This window comes from Phoca vitulina, unplaced genomic scaffold, assembly GCF_004348235.1.
Source record: "Phoca vitulina isolate PV1807 unplaced genomic scaffold, GSC_HSeal_1.0 scaffold40, whole genome shotgun sequence".
Lineage (NCBI taxonomy): Eukaryota > Metazoa > Chordata > Mammalia > Carnivora > Phocidae > Phoca > Phoca vitulina.
The window spans coordinates 15,828,949-15,850,719 of NW_022589743.1; the positions used below are offsets into that span (position 1 = coordinate 15,828,949).

The 21,771-nt window shown below is 41.5% G+C and overlaps 1 protein-coding gene across 2 annotated transcripts in view; it reads right to left on the minus strand.

Moving 5' to 3' along the window:
- HEATR6 (HEAT repeat containing 6) overlaps window positions 1-16,384 on the minus strand; it is a 33,377-nt gene extending 16,993 nt beyond the window's left edge. Inside the window, exons 1-9 of one of the 2 annotated variants that reach the window (XM_032428877.1) lie at window positions 16,170-16,384; window positions 12,186-12,293; window positions 9,878-10,018; window positions 9,289-9,404; window positions 8,095-8,209; window positions 6,350-6,451; window positions 5,304-5,441; window positions 3,295-3,593; window positions 2,311-2,488 (exon numbers count right to left, since the gene is read on the minus strand). In XM_032428877.1, coding sequence (XP_032284768.1) covers window positions 2,311-2,488; window positions 3,295-3,593; window positions 5,304-5,441; window positions 6,350-6,451; window positions 8,095-8,209; window positions 9,289-9,404; window positions 9,878-10,018; window positions 12,186-12,293; window positions 16,170-16,376 — 1,404 coding nt within the window. In that variant the 5' untranslated portion in view covers window positions 16,377-16,384. The remainder of the gene's footprint in view (window positions 1-2,310; window positions 2,489-3,294; window positions 3,594-5,303; window positions 5,442-6,349; window positions 6,452-8,094; window positions 8,210-9,288; window positions 9,405-9,877; window positions 10,019-12,185; window positions 12,294-16,169) is intronic. The other variant, XM_032428876.1, reaches the window with a different exon arrangement.
- Between the last annotated feature and the right edge of the window lie 5,387 nt (window positions 16,385-21,771).

Genomic DNA, 21,771 nt, shown 5'->3' on the forward strand with positions numbered 1-21,771 from the left:
GTGATAAATCAAATTATACTTCTCATAGTTCTGACTTAAACTCTGTTTAACATATCTTTGTTCCTAAAAAAAAAATGCTATTTATGACATTGAATTTCATTCAAGTTCTGCTTGATTGAAGTTCTGCCTTTTACATCAGTATTTAATATACTGTTTAGCGGTTCTGATCAGCACTTTCAGCAGAAATTACTGATGTGCAAGCAAACCGTAAGAGGTATAGCTCTCCAGAGAAATCATTTTGTTAAGTTTTTATTATCTGAATATTTGCAATTATGGATGAAGACTTTTCAATCTGATAAACATCAGCGTGCTCCATTTCACCAGTGGGTGGTTTCACTCCCTTGGACATGTAGTCTTGTTCAAAGGTAATGAAACTGGAAAGCATTTTCCCTTTTTTGCTACCTACGGATGTAGCAGAAATGTCTGCTAAGGTAGCTCAGTCAATCCTTATGTTTTCCTTCTCTCATGTTTGTTTGGTCTCAATCTTTCTGGGAGGGTGATAAAGAAGTCACTGCTGGGAGTGGGTAGCAGTGAGGTTTCGAAGCACCTGGATGTTCCCTTCTTTGGCTTCGTCCCAGAACTGATTATTCTGCACACATGTTCAAGGTTAATTTTATTTGACTGCATTTCCAGAGTTGGTTGCCTTTAGGGTGGAGGCATTTGAACAGTGTCGGGGTCTCTAGATCTGGAGATGTCCAAGCCAAGGTCATCTGTTCTTGGTTGGCCTTATGAGAGAAAACCTGATTATTTACCAGTCTGTGCTTTCCTAGTTATGCTATCTACTACTCAAGATTTCGATTTGTTTCCACATTTCATAACTCTCTAAAAGAGAAATAATCATTACGGAATTTCAAAATCAGGAAAATTCTCAAGGTACCAAGTAGACAGTATGCCCCATAGTTTGTTCCTTAGATCAAGCCTTGATAATAATCTACCTTTTTAACAACTGAGGAATTTATATAGAAGAAATTTGCAAATTAGTCACAGTATTTGTACTGATAATCTGCTGTGTGCTGCCTGGACACATACAGGATGTGCTTTCTGAAGCACATTTCCAACGTGTAAAAATGTGACCATTTCCCAAGTACTGCTCCACAGCCAAATCTTAAAGGAAGTTTCTAAGTTTTCTCCTTTGCGATTAACTGTTGTAGCATCTCCGACTGCAATTTCCTGAAAGTAATCCATTGTCTGAATGAAAAGGCCAGCCCCCTTTCCTTCTGTCCGTTTCTCTTTGGAAAGTTTCTCAGTGTGTCAGTAGCAACTGTGCTTCCAGGGGAATCTACCCTCGGTCGTAACATTACAGCACTTTTTTCTCACCACATTTCTTGCATTCACCAAAGTTAAAGACCAAGAACCCAAAAAGATACCAAATCAAGGAGTACTTCGCAGTACGTAAAATTTCTCATGACACTCTAAGTCAAATGTAAACATTATAAAGACATGAACTCCAGCACTTTCATGAGATCTGACTCCATAACCTCTCTGTCCTCACACCGCAGACTCCCGTGCCCCTCCCCCCTTCGGGGTGCGGCTGTGGTGCGGGCACGGTACTTGGCCTACTTGCTCCACAGCACCGTCTCCTCAGCTACTGCCGGGCTCCCCTCAGCTGGAGGCTCTTCAAATATTACGTATTTTTATCCTTTATAGTAGTTTTCCTTTCAATTACCAGAATGGCTTCATTACTGACTTATTTGCCACCACTCATTCCCATTTTCCTCCCAGGTTCTCCTTTGCTATTGAGTCAATCTGAAAAATTTCTGCCACTTTTAACTACTCAGGATATTGGGCATTTGCAATTTTTTTGTGTACAACTGAGGGCCATTTATTTTTCTTGACCCTATAAGAGCTTTTGAAGGGTCACCAGAAGTTTTCTTATGTTTTCTCATCATAAACATTTTTCTAAGCTTTACACATCCTTCATAACCACTGTGGACCAAGATATTCCACTGAGTGTTTACGCCACTTTTAATTTTTTCCTATTACAAATACCATGCAATCAACATTTTCATTGGAGGGAAGGAAGCACAGCTGCTTCAGTGCAGCTCAAAAGGGACACTGAAGTTATAACACTCAGTGTGCTCAGGCTTGAAGCGAGCCCTGGGCAGGAGGCAACCTCACTGTGATCTTTCTCAACCTGTTATTCACATAAGCCCATTTCTAGCCTCCTGCCTGTCCAGTGGTTCTCAAGTCAGAACTTGGGCTGGTATTAATGAGCACTGTATTCAGATGAGATCAGATAAGGTAGAGAAAACAACGAAGATGTTAAAGTTCTTCTTCCTACTATCATGCTGAGAATTTAAATGCTTTTACCTTCGGAGAAGGATCTTTTAATGTAAGAGTCATCAAGGACACGGACTGAGGGCTGCCAAGCTCAGGCGTATCAGGAACAAAGGCTGACCAGTAGCCATAAAGAACTTTTTTTTCTATTGATTTTATAGTAGAAAGAAAGCAAGCTAATGCTCCTTGGCGAACTTTGGCTTGGTAAGACCTACCCAAGAGAAGGAAGAAAAAAGTCTTAATAGTTTTAAAAAATATAGACATGAAAGGCTATTTATTCCAGCCAACTCAAATGATACATTGAGAAACTCAACATTCTGAATAAACCCTAAGGAAAAGATGCCAATGTGATATTAAAAAAAATATTTTTCAATCAAAACTTGTTAAAGCAATTTGTTTATATACAAGTTAATAAAGTCGACAACATAAAACACAACTAAACAGAAAATAAAAGGGCAACAGTTTGAGGTCAGGAAACTAGTGTTAGATATGAAACACTGCAGAGCATCCATTCATCCAACAAACAAGTCCGGAGTACTTAAGTATGTGCCAGGCGCTGGGCTGAGGCCGACAGACATAAAGCCTGCCCGTGTCCCTGACAAGCTCATGAATGGCAGAGACAGAGAGTTAAAGAGGTAAATGCAACACAGCATGATCAACACTAAGGCGGGGATAAGTCAAGGGGTCATAGAGTAGGGACCTAAGCCAGAACTGGGGTGGGGGTTGGGGGGAACCGTCAGAAAAGGCTTCTCAGAGGGCGTGACTGCTGAACTCGTACTGAAGATGAGTAGTGGTTAACAAAGCAAGAAGGCAGAGAGAATGAAAGGAAATTCCAGGCAGAGGGACCACATGTACAAAGGCAGATGAAGGGAACGAGGCAAAATGCAGAGTAACGCAAAGCCCGCATAAATGAATCTCCAAGTTAAATCCCGTGCACCAGTGAGGTTTCTAAGCAAAGTTATAAACTTACAAGCAACAGAGATTATAAGGCGTAACAACATAACAAAATACTACTACCTCATTTTACTCTGCATGCCTCCTTCAGCATCGGAATAGTCGGACTCACTACTGCTGACCCTCTTCCAGCCGGCAGAACGGATGGGCAGGGGGACTCGGTCTTTTCCTGCAGTGCCGCTTCCCTCCACCGGCAAACTCTGGCCTCCCAGGGAGGAGGAACAGGGAGTGTCCCCCTCATGCAGGTGCTCTCTGCCCAGGCCAGCAACGGGTGCTACTTCTCTTTCACCACTGGATTCTTCCTCTTCCTCTTCTCCTTGCTGGATTTTCTTCGATTTTACTTTCGATTTTTTCTTTCTACTCTGATTTTAGGAGCAAATGAAAACGTATATATGACAGCTATTGGTGCCTTTCTCATTTAATAACTACTAAATATGTCCCCAACATGTAGTATGAGGAAAGAAGAAAAGAGAAGAGAAAAAAGTGGCACTTATTTCCTACTCTGTGTGTCCGATGCTATGCTAAGCGCTTACACACACCCCACTGGACCACGGGAAATAAGGCGTGAAGTGCGTGCGACAGAGCCACGCTTGTAGCCTGGCTTTTTACATTCTACCCCTGTGACTCTGAGCACATCACTTAGCCTTTCATTAGCTTGACCTTCCTCATCTGTAAGCATGAGGCTAATGCTACCTTCCCTGCACAGTTGTGAAAGCATTCAGCCGCAACAGAATTAGAGTATAGAAAAGGACTTGAGTGACAATTTTCTCAGTTCTTCCAGATAAGACACGTAGCTAGTGCCTCTCTAGATACAGAAGAGAGATGCTAATCCACCACATACAGTGCATGTTTTAGGGCACTGGGGCTTTGTAGATACGAAGTAAAAGCCAATTTTTTCCCTTTCTCCTATTTCCTTTCCAAATATCTTTGGAATCTGTGCCACCCTCTGCAAGGTCCCTGACTTTGAGGAGGAAGGTCCTCATCCCTTCTATTTTGCATTATTAATGTGGCTCCAGACTCACACCCTTTTACTTGCTACCTTAGTGATTTTTCTAAGATGTGTATCTGATCACCTCACTCCCCTATATGAAAGTCTTCATCTCTACCACCTGTAGGATAAAATCTAACTCCTTAGCATACTGTATAAGACTCTTAGGATGTGGCCTATGCTACCTACGTGTCCCAGCCTTCCCCTGCACACACCTGATACTCTAGCCTACTGGTTAACAAATGGGCTACGCCCATGCTCATTCTCTATGCTTACGCACCTTCTGTTCCCTCTGAATAAAACACTTTCCTTCCTTTTTGTACTCTACTCATTCTTAAGTCTCAGTTTGGCCACCACATCTTTTAAAAAGCCCCCTCTTACTCCTCTATTTGGACTGGGTACCCTGAATGTGATCCCAGTGTACCCTGTGAATATTCTGATGAAAGAAATCACAATACTGCATTTTAGTTGCTTATTTATCCACCTTCCCCTTCTCTCCCAAACTCCAAAAAGCAGAGTCTATATCCTTAATGCTTAACATAATGTCTGGGATGTGGCAGAAGTTCAGTTAATGTTGCATAAGTCAATGAGTGAAAGAATTTCTAATTATAAGCATTTTGAAAGTAATACCGGATACATTTCTAGATGTAATACCGTGGCCCATATATCTATATGCTCTAGGTTCTCCAATGGAAACATAAGGGAGATGGCAGCTATATGAACAGGCTGGGAAATTTGGCAGTTGTAACTGAAACCTACAATATTTACCAATTAGCCTTTTATAGAGAAAGTTGGTTGGCCTGTGGTCTTGAGCATTTGGGGAACAAGGATGTGTGGCTTTGGGTATAAAATGAATGCCCACTGTTACATCTGTTCTATTGTCTAGAACGCTTAGAAATATAAGAGACTCTAACTGGTGTTTCCAGCAGTCTGATGAATTTAAATTTACTATGCTAAAAACCCTAAACTGAAATCAAATTCAAGGTGAGCCTTTGGAACAAGTAGTGATGCAAATCATAGAAATCACATATAACAAGCAATTAAAGGCAATCCACAACTTAAACCTAAGCAGACAGAGGCGTACCGCAGTTGGTCGGGAAGCGCTGGATTCGGACTGCTGTGGTTTGACAGGTGGTCGCCCATCGTACTGAGGAAGTGGAGTGGGGTATAACACTGTGGGCAGCTCTATGTTTAGTCCCGGGAGTCCATGAAACATAGATTTCTAATAATGATGATTAAGGAAACACACACACAAAACTAATCATAAAACAGAATGATTCACCATATTCTGGATCACATCAATGAACAAATTAATGTCTAGAAGCTTATTAAGGAAATTAAAATGGACAGAAAATTGATACCTTGGAGGTTTAGGGCTTATAGAAGAGTTTAATCTCATCTGGATGGATCTGGTCTGGCCAGATTAGGTTAGGCTTGATTTTAGTTTATTTACTTATGTTTTTTATTTATTAATTTTTAAAATTTATCCAATCTGTTTTATCCAATCATTTGATCTATAATTTTTTAACCAATCAATCATTCTTATTTCGCTTATCCATGTCCACACATAGCTGTCTGTATATTTGGGAGACGGGACAAGGAAAGATTTGAAGTTTTAGTCATGATCAATCTAACTTATCATACATGGCTTTGACCGGAGGCCACCTCCTGGCTGAACGAAAAGGTGGGTCCCCAGAGAGGCTGATCTGACCTTCCCACTGACCGGCAGGCTCAGAAGCCAAAGGATGCAGCCTACTGATGCCATCTTGACTGGCCCACCTACTGCATGGGCCAAGAGCCAAAGGGAAGCCCTGGTTCTTCTTTCAAGTATAAACAGGTTTGAGACGATCTAAAATTAAATTATCTACAGATCATAACCTATTCCTTTCCTAAGTTAAGATGCATAAGTAAAGTTTTAGAATTTTGATATATTTACTTAAAACAAGGTTTACTGTTTTCAGTTCTTAATTTTAAGTATGCTTGTATATGAACATTTGAATGATCTCTCCTAAAATATAATACCCTAAAGAAAGCCTTGGAGTGATGATGTAAAGTGGTCTTATGCCTGGGTTTAAGTAGGAAAGACACTCGCCATAATGAGGACTTGGGTTTAAACGGGCAATGCCTTACCTTTAGCACAGCCAGAAGAGCTCCAAGTTCCTCCGTCTGTGTCAGTTTCATCTTACCCCCATTTAGAAGAGACTGTATACCTTTTAATGCATTTTGTAACAACTAGTGGAAAGAAGAGGACAAGCTTAAAGGTAAAGGAAATGTGGTTATCCAGGGATCAACTTTCTAGCACCACTGAGGTTGGAGGAGAAAAAGTCTCTACATGATGGAAAAAACCATTCAAAAGGAGGGGAAAAAAAACAAAACAAAAGAAGACCCAGAGGAGAGAGATCTGATGAACTACTGCTAATTATTTTTTAGAAGAATAGAGTGCCCTCACGGAAGAGTGGTCTTACCGTACATGTTTATAAGCTAGTATGTACAAACGGTGAGCAAGAAAAAAAAAAAAAAGAAGAGGTCTGTAGTGGGAAGAAGGTGATAGGGATGGAAAAGTGGCAGCGGAGACCGGAAGTGGGGAAGCTCTCTGATGCAGCAACCTCACTAGTTCTTAAAGGCAAAGGCATGTGTGTGGGAGCAGGTTTCTAGAGGGCAAGTCTGCTCCAGATTGATCTTCTGACCCAGCATTCTCATTAAGAAATACCATCCTAAAGAAATACGCCCCCCCCCCAAGGAGAAGATGTGGACCACAGCCTTTTTCTGAAAGAGTGGAAACACTGAAAAAAACTTCCATTTCCACCTGCTATGACAATGATTGTATAAGAAGCTGACCCTCTGCTACATGGGAAACTCAACCATAATAGCAGCAAGCATCTGCCAAGCACTCTAAATGCTGTATTTCATATACTGCTTGCAGGACCCCTACAAGGTAATTGCATCATTTGTCCCATTTCAGAGAGAAGGAACAGGGAGGCTCAAGAAGTTCAGCAACTTGCCCAAGGTCTCCCAGTGACAGCAGTCAGAAAGCATGAGGTACATCAATAGGTACTGAAAAGATGCCCAAGAAATATTCACTTTAAAAAGGAGATAAAATTGTAAAACAGCATATTTAATATGACCCCACTTGAAAATTATAAACTATGCTCATCTACATACAGAAAAAATATTTGGGGGCTTGTAGAACAAACTGTTCCAGGTGGTTATATCTGAGCAGGGAACTATGAGGAACCTTCGCCACCACAGATCTGTAATTTCTGATATGTGTCACTCTGAATTTAAAATATGTTAATAAACTGTCATATTTCTATCAGATTTTTAAAAAAGAAATAATATTGCAGATACTATTGAAATCTACTCCTTTCCCTTCCATCTAAAAGATAGTTACTAGGGGCTCCTCGGTGGCTCAGTCAGTTGACTCTTAATTTTGACTCAGGTCATGATCTTGGGGTTGTGAGATCAAGCCCCGTATCGGGCTCCATATTGGGTGTGTGAAGCCTGCTTGGGATTCTCTCTCCCTCTGCCCCCCTCCCCCTGCTTGCACTCTCCCTCTCTAAAAAAAAAATTAATTAAATAAAATAAAATGACAGTTACTAGTTTGAAATTGTATTGCTTTCATAGTCAGGAGGGAAAAAAATACTTTTCTTTAAAAAGCTTTAAAATTGCAAAACAAAATAAATAGAAACTGTCTTGTAATTTAAACCTGAAAGATATGATGTCCATCTTTGTAAGTTACAAACATTCCACGTATGCCTATTATCTCCAGACAAAACAAATTCAGCAACCACATTATACTCTTCAGTAACAGCCTCTGTTCTGCTGCTTCTAGACACACCTGTAACAGGTATAAGATCAGTGGTAGCCCCACCTACCATGCAAAACGTGATATCATCCATATCAGATGATTTCGGAGACTGTAAAGCGGTCAGGAAAGCCCGGAAGCAGATCTCTGGGTAGGGCTCCTCCAAGTATGGCTGCCCTGGCACACTAAAACACACACAGAGAAAGCAACGCAAACTCAGTCTTCTCTGAAATGAGGCTTGCAAGAGTAAGAATTAAAAACAGCAGTAATACAGACCAACGGAGTGGGAATACACCCTTGGATGAAACTGTATTAAGGAAGACTGTGCACTCTGGGTAATTAACTATGGCTGCGGGACAGCACAAGCATGGAATGAATAGGAAAGAGGAAGAGTGGTTTCCACAGGGAAAAGTTACAGAAGTTTGTGGTGGAAGAAGTATAGAGGAAGAAATCCTTTTTAGTTCTGCTTTTCAGTGTTTAGAGGGGAAAGAATGCAGACAGGGCCTGTCAAGCTAGAGTCACACAGCTGAGCCAGCCCTCCTACCCATTGGACGTTGGACCCATTGGACGTTGGACCCATTGGACAATACAGAGACCAGATACCACACAGCAGCTCAAGTCTGTGCTCCTCATTTTTCATTGCAGGCAGATACAACTGGGTGGCTGGGATTGGTTCCAATTTCTTAGAAGAAATTGGCCTTGAAAGATGCCTCAACAAAGCTTAAATTCATATGACTATATTCTAAAAGACTCAGTATGGTTAAAATTTATATCAACAGAAAACAAAACCTTGACATATTGCACATGGACTCCTTTTACCCTATTTTAGGGATAAGGTCCTAGTCTAGTTTTTCCTTTATCTTTTCTATAAGCAATATTTTTTTTTTTTTTTTTAAAGATTTTATTTATTTATTTGAGAGAGAGAATGAGACAGAGAGAGAGAGCATGAGATGGGGGAGGATCAGAGGGAGAAGCAGACTCCCTGCTGAGCAGGGAGCCTGATGCGGGACTCGATCCCGGGACTCCAGGATCATGACCTGAGCCGAAGGCAGTCGCTTAACCAACTGAGCCACCCAGGCGCCCCTCTATAAGCAATATTAAAATTAAACAATATAAGATGATCTTATTAGTGAGGCACATGGGAACCACACAGTAGGTTCTTTTTCTAAGTTGGCTCTGGCTTCAGACAGACTGAACCACCTACAAAGGGCCCACGAGAGGCCCTATCTTACCGTGGCTGGGAGATGTTACTGGCTCCACATACCTGAGACATAAATTTGCCATACAGTGTACTGCAGCTCTCCGAACTTCAGGGTCGGGCTGAGCCAAGTCACTCAACTTCATCAAAATCCCGCTCTTGCCTAGCAAGCCTGGGAGGTACTAAAACAAAATAACAGCTAATGTTGGTCAAAGAAAGCTTCTAGGAAAATATTACTCTTTAGACAGATGTCAGTTTTTAAACTGAAGGGCAGTTAAGTACCAGACGACTAGCTGCTAGGTAAATCTTCCAGATGGGCATGCAAAGATGTGCCCCAAAACACCAGTGGGGTTCACTGCTCCCAGCCCAGGTAGTTGCTGAAGCTCTTTAGTTGTGGGTACATAGCAAAGAGCAGTAATAATAAAAAATGGTAATGGTATTTACTGAGTGCTAAGCACTTTAGAAGGACTGTCTCACTTCATCCTCAGACGAACTACTGTATACATGAAGAAATGAGGCTCAGAGTGGTTGAGTAAGGGTTGCTCAAGGTCACACATATCATGAATGACAGGATAGAAACCTCAGCACAGGCCTGTTGGTTCAGAGCCTGTGTTCCTAACCTTTTGAAGGAAAGACAGAACACAGTTTAAACTACCTTTTGACATTTTGAGCCATTGCAGTAAACCAGAGCTGCCAGGGCTTGAAGAATTTCCATGTGTGTCCAGGAACTACACTGCTGAATAGCAGAAATAGCATACGCCAACAGGAAATCCAAGTTTTGTTCATCCACAATCACCTATCAAGAGAGGAAAAAATATGCATGATCTAACTTGTAAAAAAATATTTTTATCCTTTCGGACATGTATGCTCACCTGAATCAGGCTATGAAAAGGAGAGCACATGAGCCCATCTTTTTGGGATCAAAAAGATCAGCTCTAAAGGCCTTGAAAGTCTGGTCAAGATAAGGCCTTCTCCTTGCCCCACGGCCTTGCTCATTTCCTCCCCCTTACTCCCTCCACACAAAGTAGAACCTGGTAAAGTCCTTGTAAATTTTCCTTGAGCTAACCAGACACTGGCAGCTGTAAATCCACATATATGGGTAAGACTCAATCCACTGAAATTGCCTTCTACATAATAAATGCTCAACAAATACACTGTGAACATATATGTCTGCTAAATAGCTATTATGTCTCACCCTGATGTAGGGAATAAGACAGGAAGAGAGGGCATATTCTTGTCCTCAAGGAGTTTATAATCTTGTTGAGACAAAGTAGGCTAATCGAAGTATCAATTCATGAATTATTGAGATAACCTGTCATCAAAAGCTAGAAAGTTGGCTAAGGGCTGTAGGTACCATATGTGATCAAGAATTTTTCCAAATGCCCATGTTACAAACGTAATATACCTGAGAACAGTAAACATTTAGAAGACACCATATCAGTGTGAAAAATTCTAAACTTGAAAATAGCCTCATTTCATTTAGGAAGACACACGTAGCAGACACTGCTTACCCATCAGCATTCATCTCCTATCTCCTGTTGGCAGAGTACCGATTTTATTTGGGTGCTCATCTCTTGTACATGAGACCTGAGGGTAAATCCCAATTAGCTAAGACAGTGGTTCTCCACCAGGGGCAATCTTATTTCCCAGGGAAATAAGATTTTTTTGCCCATTTGGCAGTATCTGTAGACATTCACAATTGGGGGGATGCTACTGGCTTCTAAGGGAGAAACCAGGGATGCTGCTAAAATCCTACAATGCACAGGACAGTGCCCCTCAACTAAGAATCATCCAATCCAAAATATCAATAGTGCTGAGATTAAGAAACTTTGATATAAGAGTTGAGCTACATTGTAATCATCTAGGGAGCTTAAACCCTCCAGGTGATTCTAATGTGCAGTCAAGGCTGACCCCTGGTTTAAGCCACTCATGGTAGTACCATTCCCCTGATCAATGGGTGTAGAGGGGTTTCTCGTATGACCTAGGTCTCCCCAGCCAGCTATCAGGGGAGGTCTGATGGAGAGTGTAGGGGACAAGCTGCCTCATTCTTAAATCAAAGGGACACAAAATAAACTGTTCTTTTTATTTCAAATAAATAAATAAATAAATAAACTGTTCTTTTGCTTCTGCAGGATGTTATTTATTTATTTCACACAGGATGCCAAGATGTCATCTTGACTATGAGAGATGCCCAAAACCCATACACTGGTGGCAAATGAAAAAAATGCCAGTAAGTTTCTTATTATTAAGTGCCCCTTAGAGTGCCTCCCTTGGGGGTTGTGACATGAGATAATTTAAAAAAAATTTTTTTTAGCTATTCTAGGTTGGCTTTTCTGTTTCTTGCAGCCAAAAGAATCTTAGATTGCATAATGCTAATTGTAAGGTTTGTGCTAACCACATTCACGTACTCATGTGGTATCTTATGGTAAGTAATAGCCGCAACTTCTGAACTGTTCCTAAAAAGATATGAGATTTATTGAGGAAGTTATAAAGGTTCTGGAGAGAGGGGAGCTATAGTACAGATCTTGATATAAATAACAGGGGTCTTTTCATCTAATGTCCTCTTGCTCCCAAGCTACTTCTTATGTTTTATGACGAACAAAGTAGACCACAAAAATGGTAGCTTTGGGAAAGGGGAAAAAATACTGGTAGGAAAGGAGCAGGGGATTGTTTCAACTTATTCTTAGATATATCTTGGTCAAATACATCTTCCATGAAAAATCCTAAGACCTGGGGGCCTCAACAATACTGGTTTCTTGAACCAGACAGAAAGGGACACCTCTAATGGACAAACTTCTAGAATTGTGCAGCATAATTTTTTCGTCAGAATTACATTTAATATCATTCTTAGTAAGGAACTGCCTTTTGCAGTTTCTCAAAAGATCAGCCTATCACACCTAACACAGACATAGCATTTCAAAGGTTTAGTTTATGATGAATTCTAAGGTTATACACATGATTACCTGTAATCTGTTAAGTAAATGGTGGATAAGTTGAGACACTTTGCTGACAAGATGATTCTGATTAAGAGGCACCAGTCGGCAAGCTTGGACAAGAAGAGTACAGACATCCTACAAAAAAAAAAAAAAAGACAATGAAAAGGCAATATACCTATTAGTCAAGTGAAGAACCACCCCCGCCGGCCCACCAAATACAGCCAAACAGAAAAATGAAAGTGAATGTTCACACTCAAAATGAGGAAAGATGAAATCTGAGGCAGAAACTAGGAAAAAAAATTAAATGATACCACAGAAATGGGGTGTACTAAAAAGTAAAAGACTCAATATGGTTTTTGTCAGGCTAAAGACTCCAGAGTCTCTACATATGTAGACAGTGCAATTAAATAACCAAAGAAAGGCTTCCAGAATGTAAAAGCACACACTGTAGTTAAAGATAGCAAAAAGTAAGCAAACAGACACATGAAAAGATGCTGAACATCACTCATCATCAGGGAAATGCAAATCAAAACTACAATGAGATATCACTGCACACCCGTCAGAATGGCTAAAATCAAAAACACAAGAAACAACAGGTGTTGGCAAGGATGTGGAGAAAAACGAACCCTCGTACACTGTTGGTGGGAATGCAAACTGTGCAGACACTGTGGAAAACAAAACAGAGGTTCCTCAAAAAGTTAAAAATAGAACTACCCTGTGATCCAGGAATTGTACTACTAGGTATTTACCCAAAGGATACAAAAACACTAATTCAAAAGGATACACACACCCCTATATTTATAGCAGCATTATTTACAATAGCCAAGATATGGAAGCAGCCCAAGTGTCCATCCATGGATAAATGGGTAAACATGTGGTTTATATATACAATGGATTATTACCCAGCCATAAAGAAGAATGAAATCTTGCCATTTGCAACGACATGGATGGAGCTAGAAAGTATTATGCTAAGTGAAATAAGTCAGTCAGAGAAAGGCAAACACCGTATGATTTCACTCATCTGTGGAACTGAAGAAACAAAAAAACAAGCAAAGGGGAAAAAAGAGAGAGAGAGAGAGAGAGAGAGAGAGACAAATCAAGAACCAGACTCTTAACTATAGGGAACAAACTGATGGTTACCAGAGGGGAGGCAGGTGGGGAGATGGGTGAAATAGGTGATGGGGATTTTTTTTTTTATTATTATGTTATGTTAATCACCATACATCACATCATTAGTTTTAGATGTAGTGTTCCATGATTCATTGTTTGTGCATAACACCCATGCTCCATGCAGAACGTGCCCTCCTTAATACCCATCACCAGGTTAACCCATCTCCCCACCCCCCTCCCCTCTAGAACCCTCAGTTTGTTTTTCAGAGTCCATAGTCTCTCATGGTTCGTCTCCCCCTCCGATTTCCCCCCCTTCATTCTTCCCCTCCTGCTATCTTCTTCCTTTTTTTTTTTTTTTTTTTAACATATGATGGGGATTAAGGAGGGCACTTGTGAAGAGCACCGGGTGATGTATGGAATTGTTAAATCATTATATTGTACACCTGAAGTTAATATAACACTATATGTTAACTATATAGGAAATAAAAATTAAAAAAAATAGAACTCATTTATTCCTATCTTAAAAAAGAAAAAGAAAGTAAGCAAACCATATTTTCAATGCCACTGGGAAAATCAGAAATGACACCTGTATAAATTTATTGTAAAATTAGGTAATTCTTCAAAAAAAAGAGGGCAACCTATTTGCAAATCACACTATTCATTCATCCACTGATGTTTATTGAATTAAAAGGTTTGGAGCACTTACTATGTGCTAGATAGTGTGCTAGATCTTTGGGCTCCAAAGGTGAACAAACATATTCCTGAACTTTAAAAAGAGCTCATAGTGAGGAAGACAGAAATACTCACAAATAATTAAAGTGAATTAAATGTTGAAAGAATTAACTGCAAACTCCATGGGGAAATGGTAATTAGGGAGGTCTTACGGAGGTGATTTTTTTTTTTTTAAGATTTATTTATTTTACAGATAGAGAAAGCACAAGGGGGGGGGGTGCAGAGAGAGAGGGAGTGAGAATCCCAAGCAGACTCTGTGCTGAGTGTGGAGCCTGATGTGGGACTCGATCCCAGGACCCTGAGATCATGACCTAAGCTGAAACCAAGAGTCGGACATTTAGCCCACTGTGCCACTCAGGAGCCCCATGAAGATGATTTTTTTTTTTTTAGATTTTATCTATTTATTTGAGAGAGAGAGAATGAGAGAGAGAGAGAGAGAGAGAGAGAGAGAGAGAGCATGAGAGGGGAGAGGGTCAGAGGGAGAAGCAGGCGCCCCGCTGAGCAGGGAGCAGGATGCGGGACTCGATCCCGGAACTCCAGGATCATGACCTGACCCAAAGGCAGTCACGCAACCAACTGAGCCACCCAGGCACCCCTCACGAAGGTGATTTTTAAGCATAATTTGGAATGATATGAAGGATGACTAAAAATCTGCCAGACAGACAAAGCAATGAAAGACACAGCAAGCAATGGGAATAAAGGGTGCAAAGACCTGGAATACCAGTAGGAGTGAAACACTAGTAGATGCTTGAGGAACAGCAGGTTTTAAATGACTGTACACAGAGCACAAAAGGAGAAGTGACAGGAGACTCGAAAGGCACATATTTTTGATGGAAAAATATCAAATTGTACCAATAAAGCAAAAGTTCCCGAGTAAACCCTTAATTCCACTGCACTCCCTACTGACACACACTACTATTTTGTTGTCAACTTTTCCATTCTTTGTTGTGAACTCTTTACATCTATAAATGTACATACTCTGTTAAACGCACTCCTCACCCCTATATTGGTGTCGTACTGCAATGAACCGTTCTGTAACTTGCTCTGATCATCTACCAATATGTATTAAAGATCTTCCCAAATCAGAGTTTTGCCTTTCTAATCAGGTTTTATTCTCACAAAAGAAAAGATCACTCTAGTAGCAGGACAAAAAATGGTTTGGAGAAGAGCTAGACAGGAGGCAGAAGAGAAGTTTGAGGAGACCAGTGGAAGAGTTCAGGAAAGTCATCTTGCCTGAGGGCCTAAGGCATTGGCAGTGGGAACACAGAAAAGGGAATGAGAAATATTTATGAGATGGAATCTGAAGAATCCGAATTGGATAGATCTGGGAGAAAAAGGGAAAACACCAGTGTTTGTGCCAGTGTGACTTGGCAGACTGGGCATGTTTCTGTGAGTTGGGGGATGGGATGGGTTGTGGATATAGTGTGTCTACAGAGATAACGTAACTTCATTTTTAGGAACTGTCCAGTTTGAGGTGCCTGTGAGCACCAGAGGCAGGGGTATGACTGGGTCAAGAGTTCTGGGAGTTCAGTAAGTACTATCCAAGGCCTGATGTGACTATTATTATTACTCAGTGTCGGAGTACTTCTAAACAGGAGGTAGAGAGGGGAGTGCTAGCACGAAAGAACAGAAAATGGCAGGGAGCATGTGACAGCCTTAGGCTCCAATTCTACCTCTGCCTTCTGCCAGCAACAGGACATTGGATCTTTACGTGCCGCAGTATTTTTATCAGTAAAGTAGATCTAAAAATACCCACGTTGTAAGACTCCTAGAACCGTACACCGTAAATTACAGTACATGATGGTCTGAGTGCTATGTATTCAATAAATGGTAGAAGTGAATTTTATATACAAAGTGCTTTGTATGCAGGGAGTGGAGCTGGGGGACGGGAAGGTGGGACCAGAGATGACACCTGCGGTGTTATCAGAGCAGAAGTCATCAATGGGGTTTTAAAGATGCGAGTTTGCCAAGCACTGCAGGATCTTCCAGATAGAGGAGGGCAGAGCCTGTCACGGTCGGAGGGAGCCAGCGAGCCTAGAACTAAGTAACGCGAAGCCGGGCTGGGAAAAGCCGGGCGCGGCCGGCGGGAGCTACGCGCTAGGGCCCCTGAGGGCGGGGCCGGGGCCAGGAGGCGCGGCCCGAGTCCTCCCCACCCGGCACGCCGCCTACCTCCGGAGCCACGCCGCCGCCCTCACTGTAGTTCTCAGAGATGAGCTGGTCGAAGAGCAGGTGGATCTCGGTCCGGGCGGAGCTGCTGTTATCCGGGCGCAGGGCGCAGAGCCTGGCCGACAAGCAGCGAAAGGCACTGCTCTGGTCCGGTGGCACCTCCCGCGCCGGCTCGTTTTGGGGCGAGCCGCCGACTTGTACCGCCGCCATCTTGCCTACGTAGGACAACAGGGAAATAACTTCCGGGGTGTTCCCGGCTCCGCGCGCCAGTTCCGGAAATACTTCCTTAGACCAGAAGCCGAGTGAGACCCTGGACTCTCCTCTGCGTGGACCCTCCTCTGCCTGCTTTGCGAATATTTGTCAGAAATTAGCTTGGAGGGTTTTTTACTTTACATTTGTCTTTGAGTCTTGACTGAAAAGTGGGACTTTATTTGTCCTCCTAGAAAGTGTGTTCCTGGACAAGGCTGACATGGCTCTTTAGTACTAGCGTTTCAGGCGGGCTGGATTTGGAGAGGGGCTGTTTGTGGTGGCAGTGGCAGAGACTGCTAGTTCTAGAACATCCTTGGACTCTTCTTACATCGTGTGAGAGCCCTTGATTCTTACCCAGGCACAAAACCACCCTGTAAATAGAGGGTATAATTCCCAGTGTTCCTTGCCGCTGGCTGTGCATCCTCCTGTGAATCTTGCACTTCATTACACAAGAAAAGTAATTTGGAAGTTCAAACTGAGCCATGTAAAATATAACCTGCCTAAGGGTGACCTGGTTGAGATTGGACACCCCAAGATTTCCTGTAGCCTTAAAAGCAAGAAGCTGGAAAAGAAAATAGCCATTTTAAAAGCCGTAAACCGTTTTTAGTCACCCAAGAGGTGAAGGCGTGAAATTTACATTTGGTCATCTCTTGGGCTTTTGAATTATGCAAATATAAAGCAGATTCTTATCAGTGATTCTTACGGAAAACCTTGAAGTCACCTGAAGGTACATGTTTTATCCTGAGACTAAAACACTTGTGTTTAGCAATAACAATTGGGGGCATGCTTTAGAAAAGCTTGTTTTCTGAAGACTTTGGGCTTTGGGGAGAAATACTAATTTTTTTTTGAATTTAGATGTCATATTATTGCTTATTCTTGGGATGTATGTGCATGTTATGTATTTGTATGTATTTGTGATATTCAAGCATTTGCTCAGGGAAGATCAGGAGCTGAGACCTAGTCATGGAAATGTTAGTCTGATTTCTCCCAAAGCAGAGCGTTAGGTGAGGTTGATATATTAGTGATTTAGTCAAGAATGAACAGGGAAGAAAGGAGAATCAGTACACATATGTACTATTGAATTGGCCATTGCAAAGGGTGAGTGATTGCTCAATCCTTAAGATTTTCTGAGATGCCTTCTGGAATGTTCTCAGCACCCCCTCCTGAGGAATGGGAGATGGAAGCATATAACTGTCAGCCTTTGAATTCTGTTGTCAAGCATTACCCCACCAAGCATCATTTTTCCAATGTTTCTCATTTGAGCATGCATCAGTGGGTGGTGGTTCCTGCAGGAGTTTCTTCTTGTACAAAGAAGCCCTGAGGCAAAAGTGAGAGGTGTAGGGTACTAGGGTACAAGTCCAAGGCAAGTCTCTGGCAAGTTACCTTGTGCTAAACTAGTAGATGCCTGACAGAAACTGGTTGCCATAGCGATGACTAAAATAAGAGTGTAAGGCCAAGAGTGTTTGAAGCAGTGCACAAGAGATATCCAACACACTGGGCTAGAAGGATGTGAGGCCTGGTCATCACCGCAGTGGAGGTGGTGTGATATAGACTGGAAAGGATCTGGGTTCAGTGTGGCTCATCTTAGGTTGTAAGATGGATGGCCCACACATACTGTTACTCAGAACTGAATGACCCAGATATTGTAAAGTGTACTGATACCGGTCTATTGAGTTCTGACGGAATATACCCTTGCAGATGGCAGTGTAGTTTCTACAAGGAAAGGAACATTCCTATCCTTTGGTTATCACCAACTGAAGAAAACATACATCAAGCTCTCAGGGAGGCCTTGAGGGCCCCCTTCACTGGCTTGTGTTTAGACAATAACCCCCAAACTGTGGAACTTATACCTTGGCAAAAGTTCTTCCAAGAAAATCTCCTCACACATCCTTACTCCTCCTCACTCTCAGCATTTTTTAATCATACATTGACCTTGGGGCCTTAAAGATGCTAAGCATGTTCACAGCCATTTCCCTTTATAAATTCTGCGTAAGGTGATCTGGAGCCTTACTTTGGAATGTCACCTCTTTCATATTTTGGAACTCAGTCAAGACTTTATTTTAATCACCTAATTAGAGTCTGGATCATTCTAACTGAAGTAGGCTTTACCCCCTTCCCCTTCTAATTCGCATCCTTGTTTATTTCCTTCAGAACATTTACCATAATGTGTAGTTATCTTCTTTATTGTTATATTTTCTGTTTCTTCCTCTAGAATGTGAGCTTTGTGAAGGCACACATCTGTCTGTCTGGTTCACTATTGTATCCCTAATGCAAGCACAGCACCTGAGTCATGGTAGACACCTCCCAATACTTGCTGGCAGGATGAATAAATTCACTGTTTATTCAGAGTCCCCAATTTCCCATCTGTTGGTTGATGTGAAAATCAAATGGGATCTTTGTGAAAATACTTCATAAACTATAAAGTTCTATAAATCTTAGCATCCAAATGAGGTAGATACTGTTATTTCCTCCTTTTTACAGATAAAAAAAGTTTAATGGCTTAAAGAAAGACAATTTAAAGGGTTTAAATGGTTTGTCAAGGGCCACACAGGCAGTAAATTGACCAAAATCAGACCACAACCCAGGCCAGTTGCGATTATGAAGAACAGAAAATAAATGTAAGTCTATTTTTACCTCCCATGTTTTGTAATGGGGAAAACCAGAAGAGAGGGGCTGGTTTTCAGGATCCAGATGAACTACGATAGGCTAGGAAGGAGGATTGTCTTAGGCTTCCATTCTAGAGCCCTAGAAAATCATCACTAAGCGCCCTTGGCCCATCTATTTGATAATCATAACAATTGCAGTTAACATAATGAACTAACTGCTTTTGTCCTTGTAGCTCTATGAAGCATACATTGTTATACAAATCTGAAACCTGAAGCACAGAAGGGTTAGGACACACGCTAAAGGTCACACAGTTATGTGGCAGGCCTGGGTCTAAAATTCAGAATCAGAGTTCCTAACTACTATGCTATAATGCATAGGCCCTGGAGTTGGACATGGGATTAGAGGTAAGGCCCTGACACTTACCTGCCATATGATTTTGAGCAAATTACTTAATCTCTCCAAACCTCAGCAGCCTTATATATGAAATGGTATTGATAATAAGCATAGTCACAAGGTGATTGTAAGGATAAATTAGATGATGCTTGTGGAGAATATAACACAGTTGCATACCAAGTGCTCGACAAATGTCATCTGTCTTCCACCCCGTCCTCCACCTCATCATCACCCTTAACCAAATAACTCAAACAGTGTGGGTACTTCTAACAATGATGATTTATTAAAAGAAATGACTCTTTTTCCTTCCCCACCACATCTCTTGTAATCTCCACCCACAGGCCCCCATTTTCATCTGTCTTCCTGGTCAAGGAGTTCCAGTCATATCTTTGAAGATAGGAAGCGATGAAAAATTATTAGAGAAGGATGAGCCTCAAGATAAGTCTTCATCTGAAAAATGGACCAAAAAATTATACATGAGACCTGCTGTTTTGGGGACCTGGAATCACAGAATGCAATTGAGAGGTGACAGTTCTCAGTTCTGGGAATCAACAAGCACCTACAAAGAGCCAGCAAGGCCAAAAGCATCCCAAGGACTGTGGGTGGATTGGACAGATAGTACCTTCTGAACACAAATGGGTTACTTTTAAAGTTTATGTTGATTCTATTGTGTTAGTTATTATATTAATTAATAAATACAGCTTAATTTATAATCAAGGCTGAATCATGGTAGCTTTTCATTTTGCATTTTTTTTTCATTTGATGGCTACTGAAAATAAAGAAACTATTATGTGAGGACCCTGAAATATTTCTCCAGGAAAAGGGTTCTCATAGGTCAATCTGGCAGTGTGCATCAGAGCCTGAAAATGGTCATAAATTATATTTCTTAGAATTTATCCCAAGGAAATTAATAAGGGTGTATGCACGAATTTAGTATTCATTATAACTATATTAATACAATAAACAATAAACAAATGTGATCAATGGGGGTTACTAAGTATATGAGCATATATGATGGACTTCATTAAGGCTGTTAAAGGTGATGGTATAGAAGATTGGTGTTTTTAAAAGTTGTTCACTAACTATTTCTAAGTGAAATAATTAAGAAATCAAAATAGACACAATATTATCTCGTTTCAATATATATATTATGTATTTGCCTGTGTGTTTAAAATATGCACCAAAGTATTAAGCAGGTATCATTTGGGGATGGGGGGTAATGTGACTGATTTTTATGTTCTTTTTGTTCAAATAAACAGTCTGATTTCACTGGGTAATGAAATTATTTTAAAGGTTTGGAAGCCAGCATCCTGTGATAGATGCTTCTTTTTCTTGGGAAGGGTGTGAAGAGGGAAAGGCCACAGAGAAACAGGTTTCTACCCCACCCACTTCTGGAAAGTCCCATCAGAGCCAGCTCGGACAAGGTTTGAGGAAGCAGGGAAGGGCCTGATGTTTTTACCTGTCCCTAGGCTGCAGCACAGATGTGACCACACCCATTGCTGACGCAGTGCTCTCCTGGATCACAATCCCAGTCATCATTGCAGAGCTCAATGCAGGTGCCTATGTTAGAACAGACCAGCTGAAAACCACCCTGCTTTAAGCACAGGTATCAGAGAGGCTAGCCCTTGACTGATTAAAAGAACCCATTCCACTTCTGTCTTTCAGTTCAGTGAATAAGGGAATTTGTAAATGATTACTCACAGAACAATACTCATTAACATCTTATATATTTCAGTTAAAAACAATGAATTCACATAATCACAATAAAGTAAGGCCTACTTTAAAGAAGAGCATAATTGTGTATGCAGAAGCAAAGTGCAAAGAAGCCCACTCAAATGTCCTCACTTCCATACTTTGCAGGGAAAGGGGCAGAAAAGGGGAGACTCATATCTACCAAATGCCATCAAGAGTGCCTTGCACTCACCCTGCGAGGTGAGTCTGACTAGTCTCATCTTATAGGCATGGCAGCTGGGGTGCACAGAGGTGAACTGCCCACTAGTAGGTGCAGAAGTGGAATTCAACCGAGACCTGCCTGGCCCCTGGGCCAAGCTCCCTCTGCCATCCCACATGGTGAAACAGACCCTGACATGAAGAACACATCACCAAATCTCAAGGAGTCACTCCTGGTCTGAGTGGAGGACCCCAGGTTCCCAGAGGCTCAAAGTTAGTCTTTGAGAACCAAGGAAGTAGGTCCAAGAAGCTGGTTAAGACCTCACAGGAGCTTCTAGTTAAATGTAGGCAGAGCTCTGGACGAATGTGTACTATGCTTTCTGTTGTGCTGTGCTTTTGCTTCTACTCAGCTGTTATCACGAGTTTCTCTACCTGATTCCATGTCTGGACTTCTCTGGACCTTTGT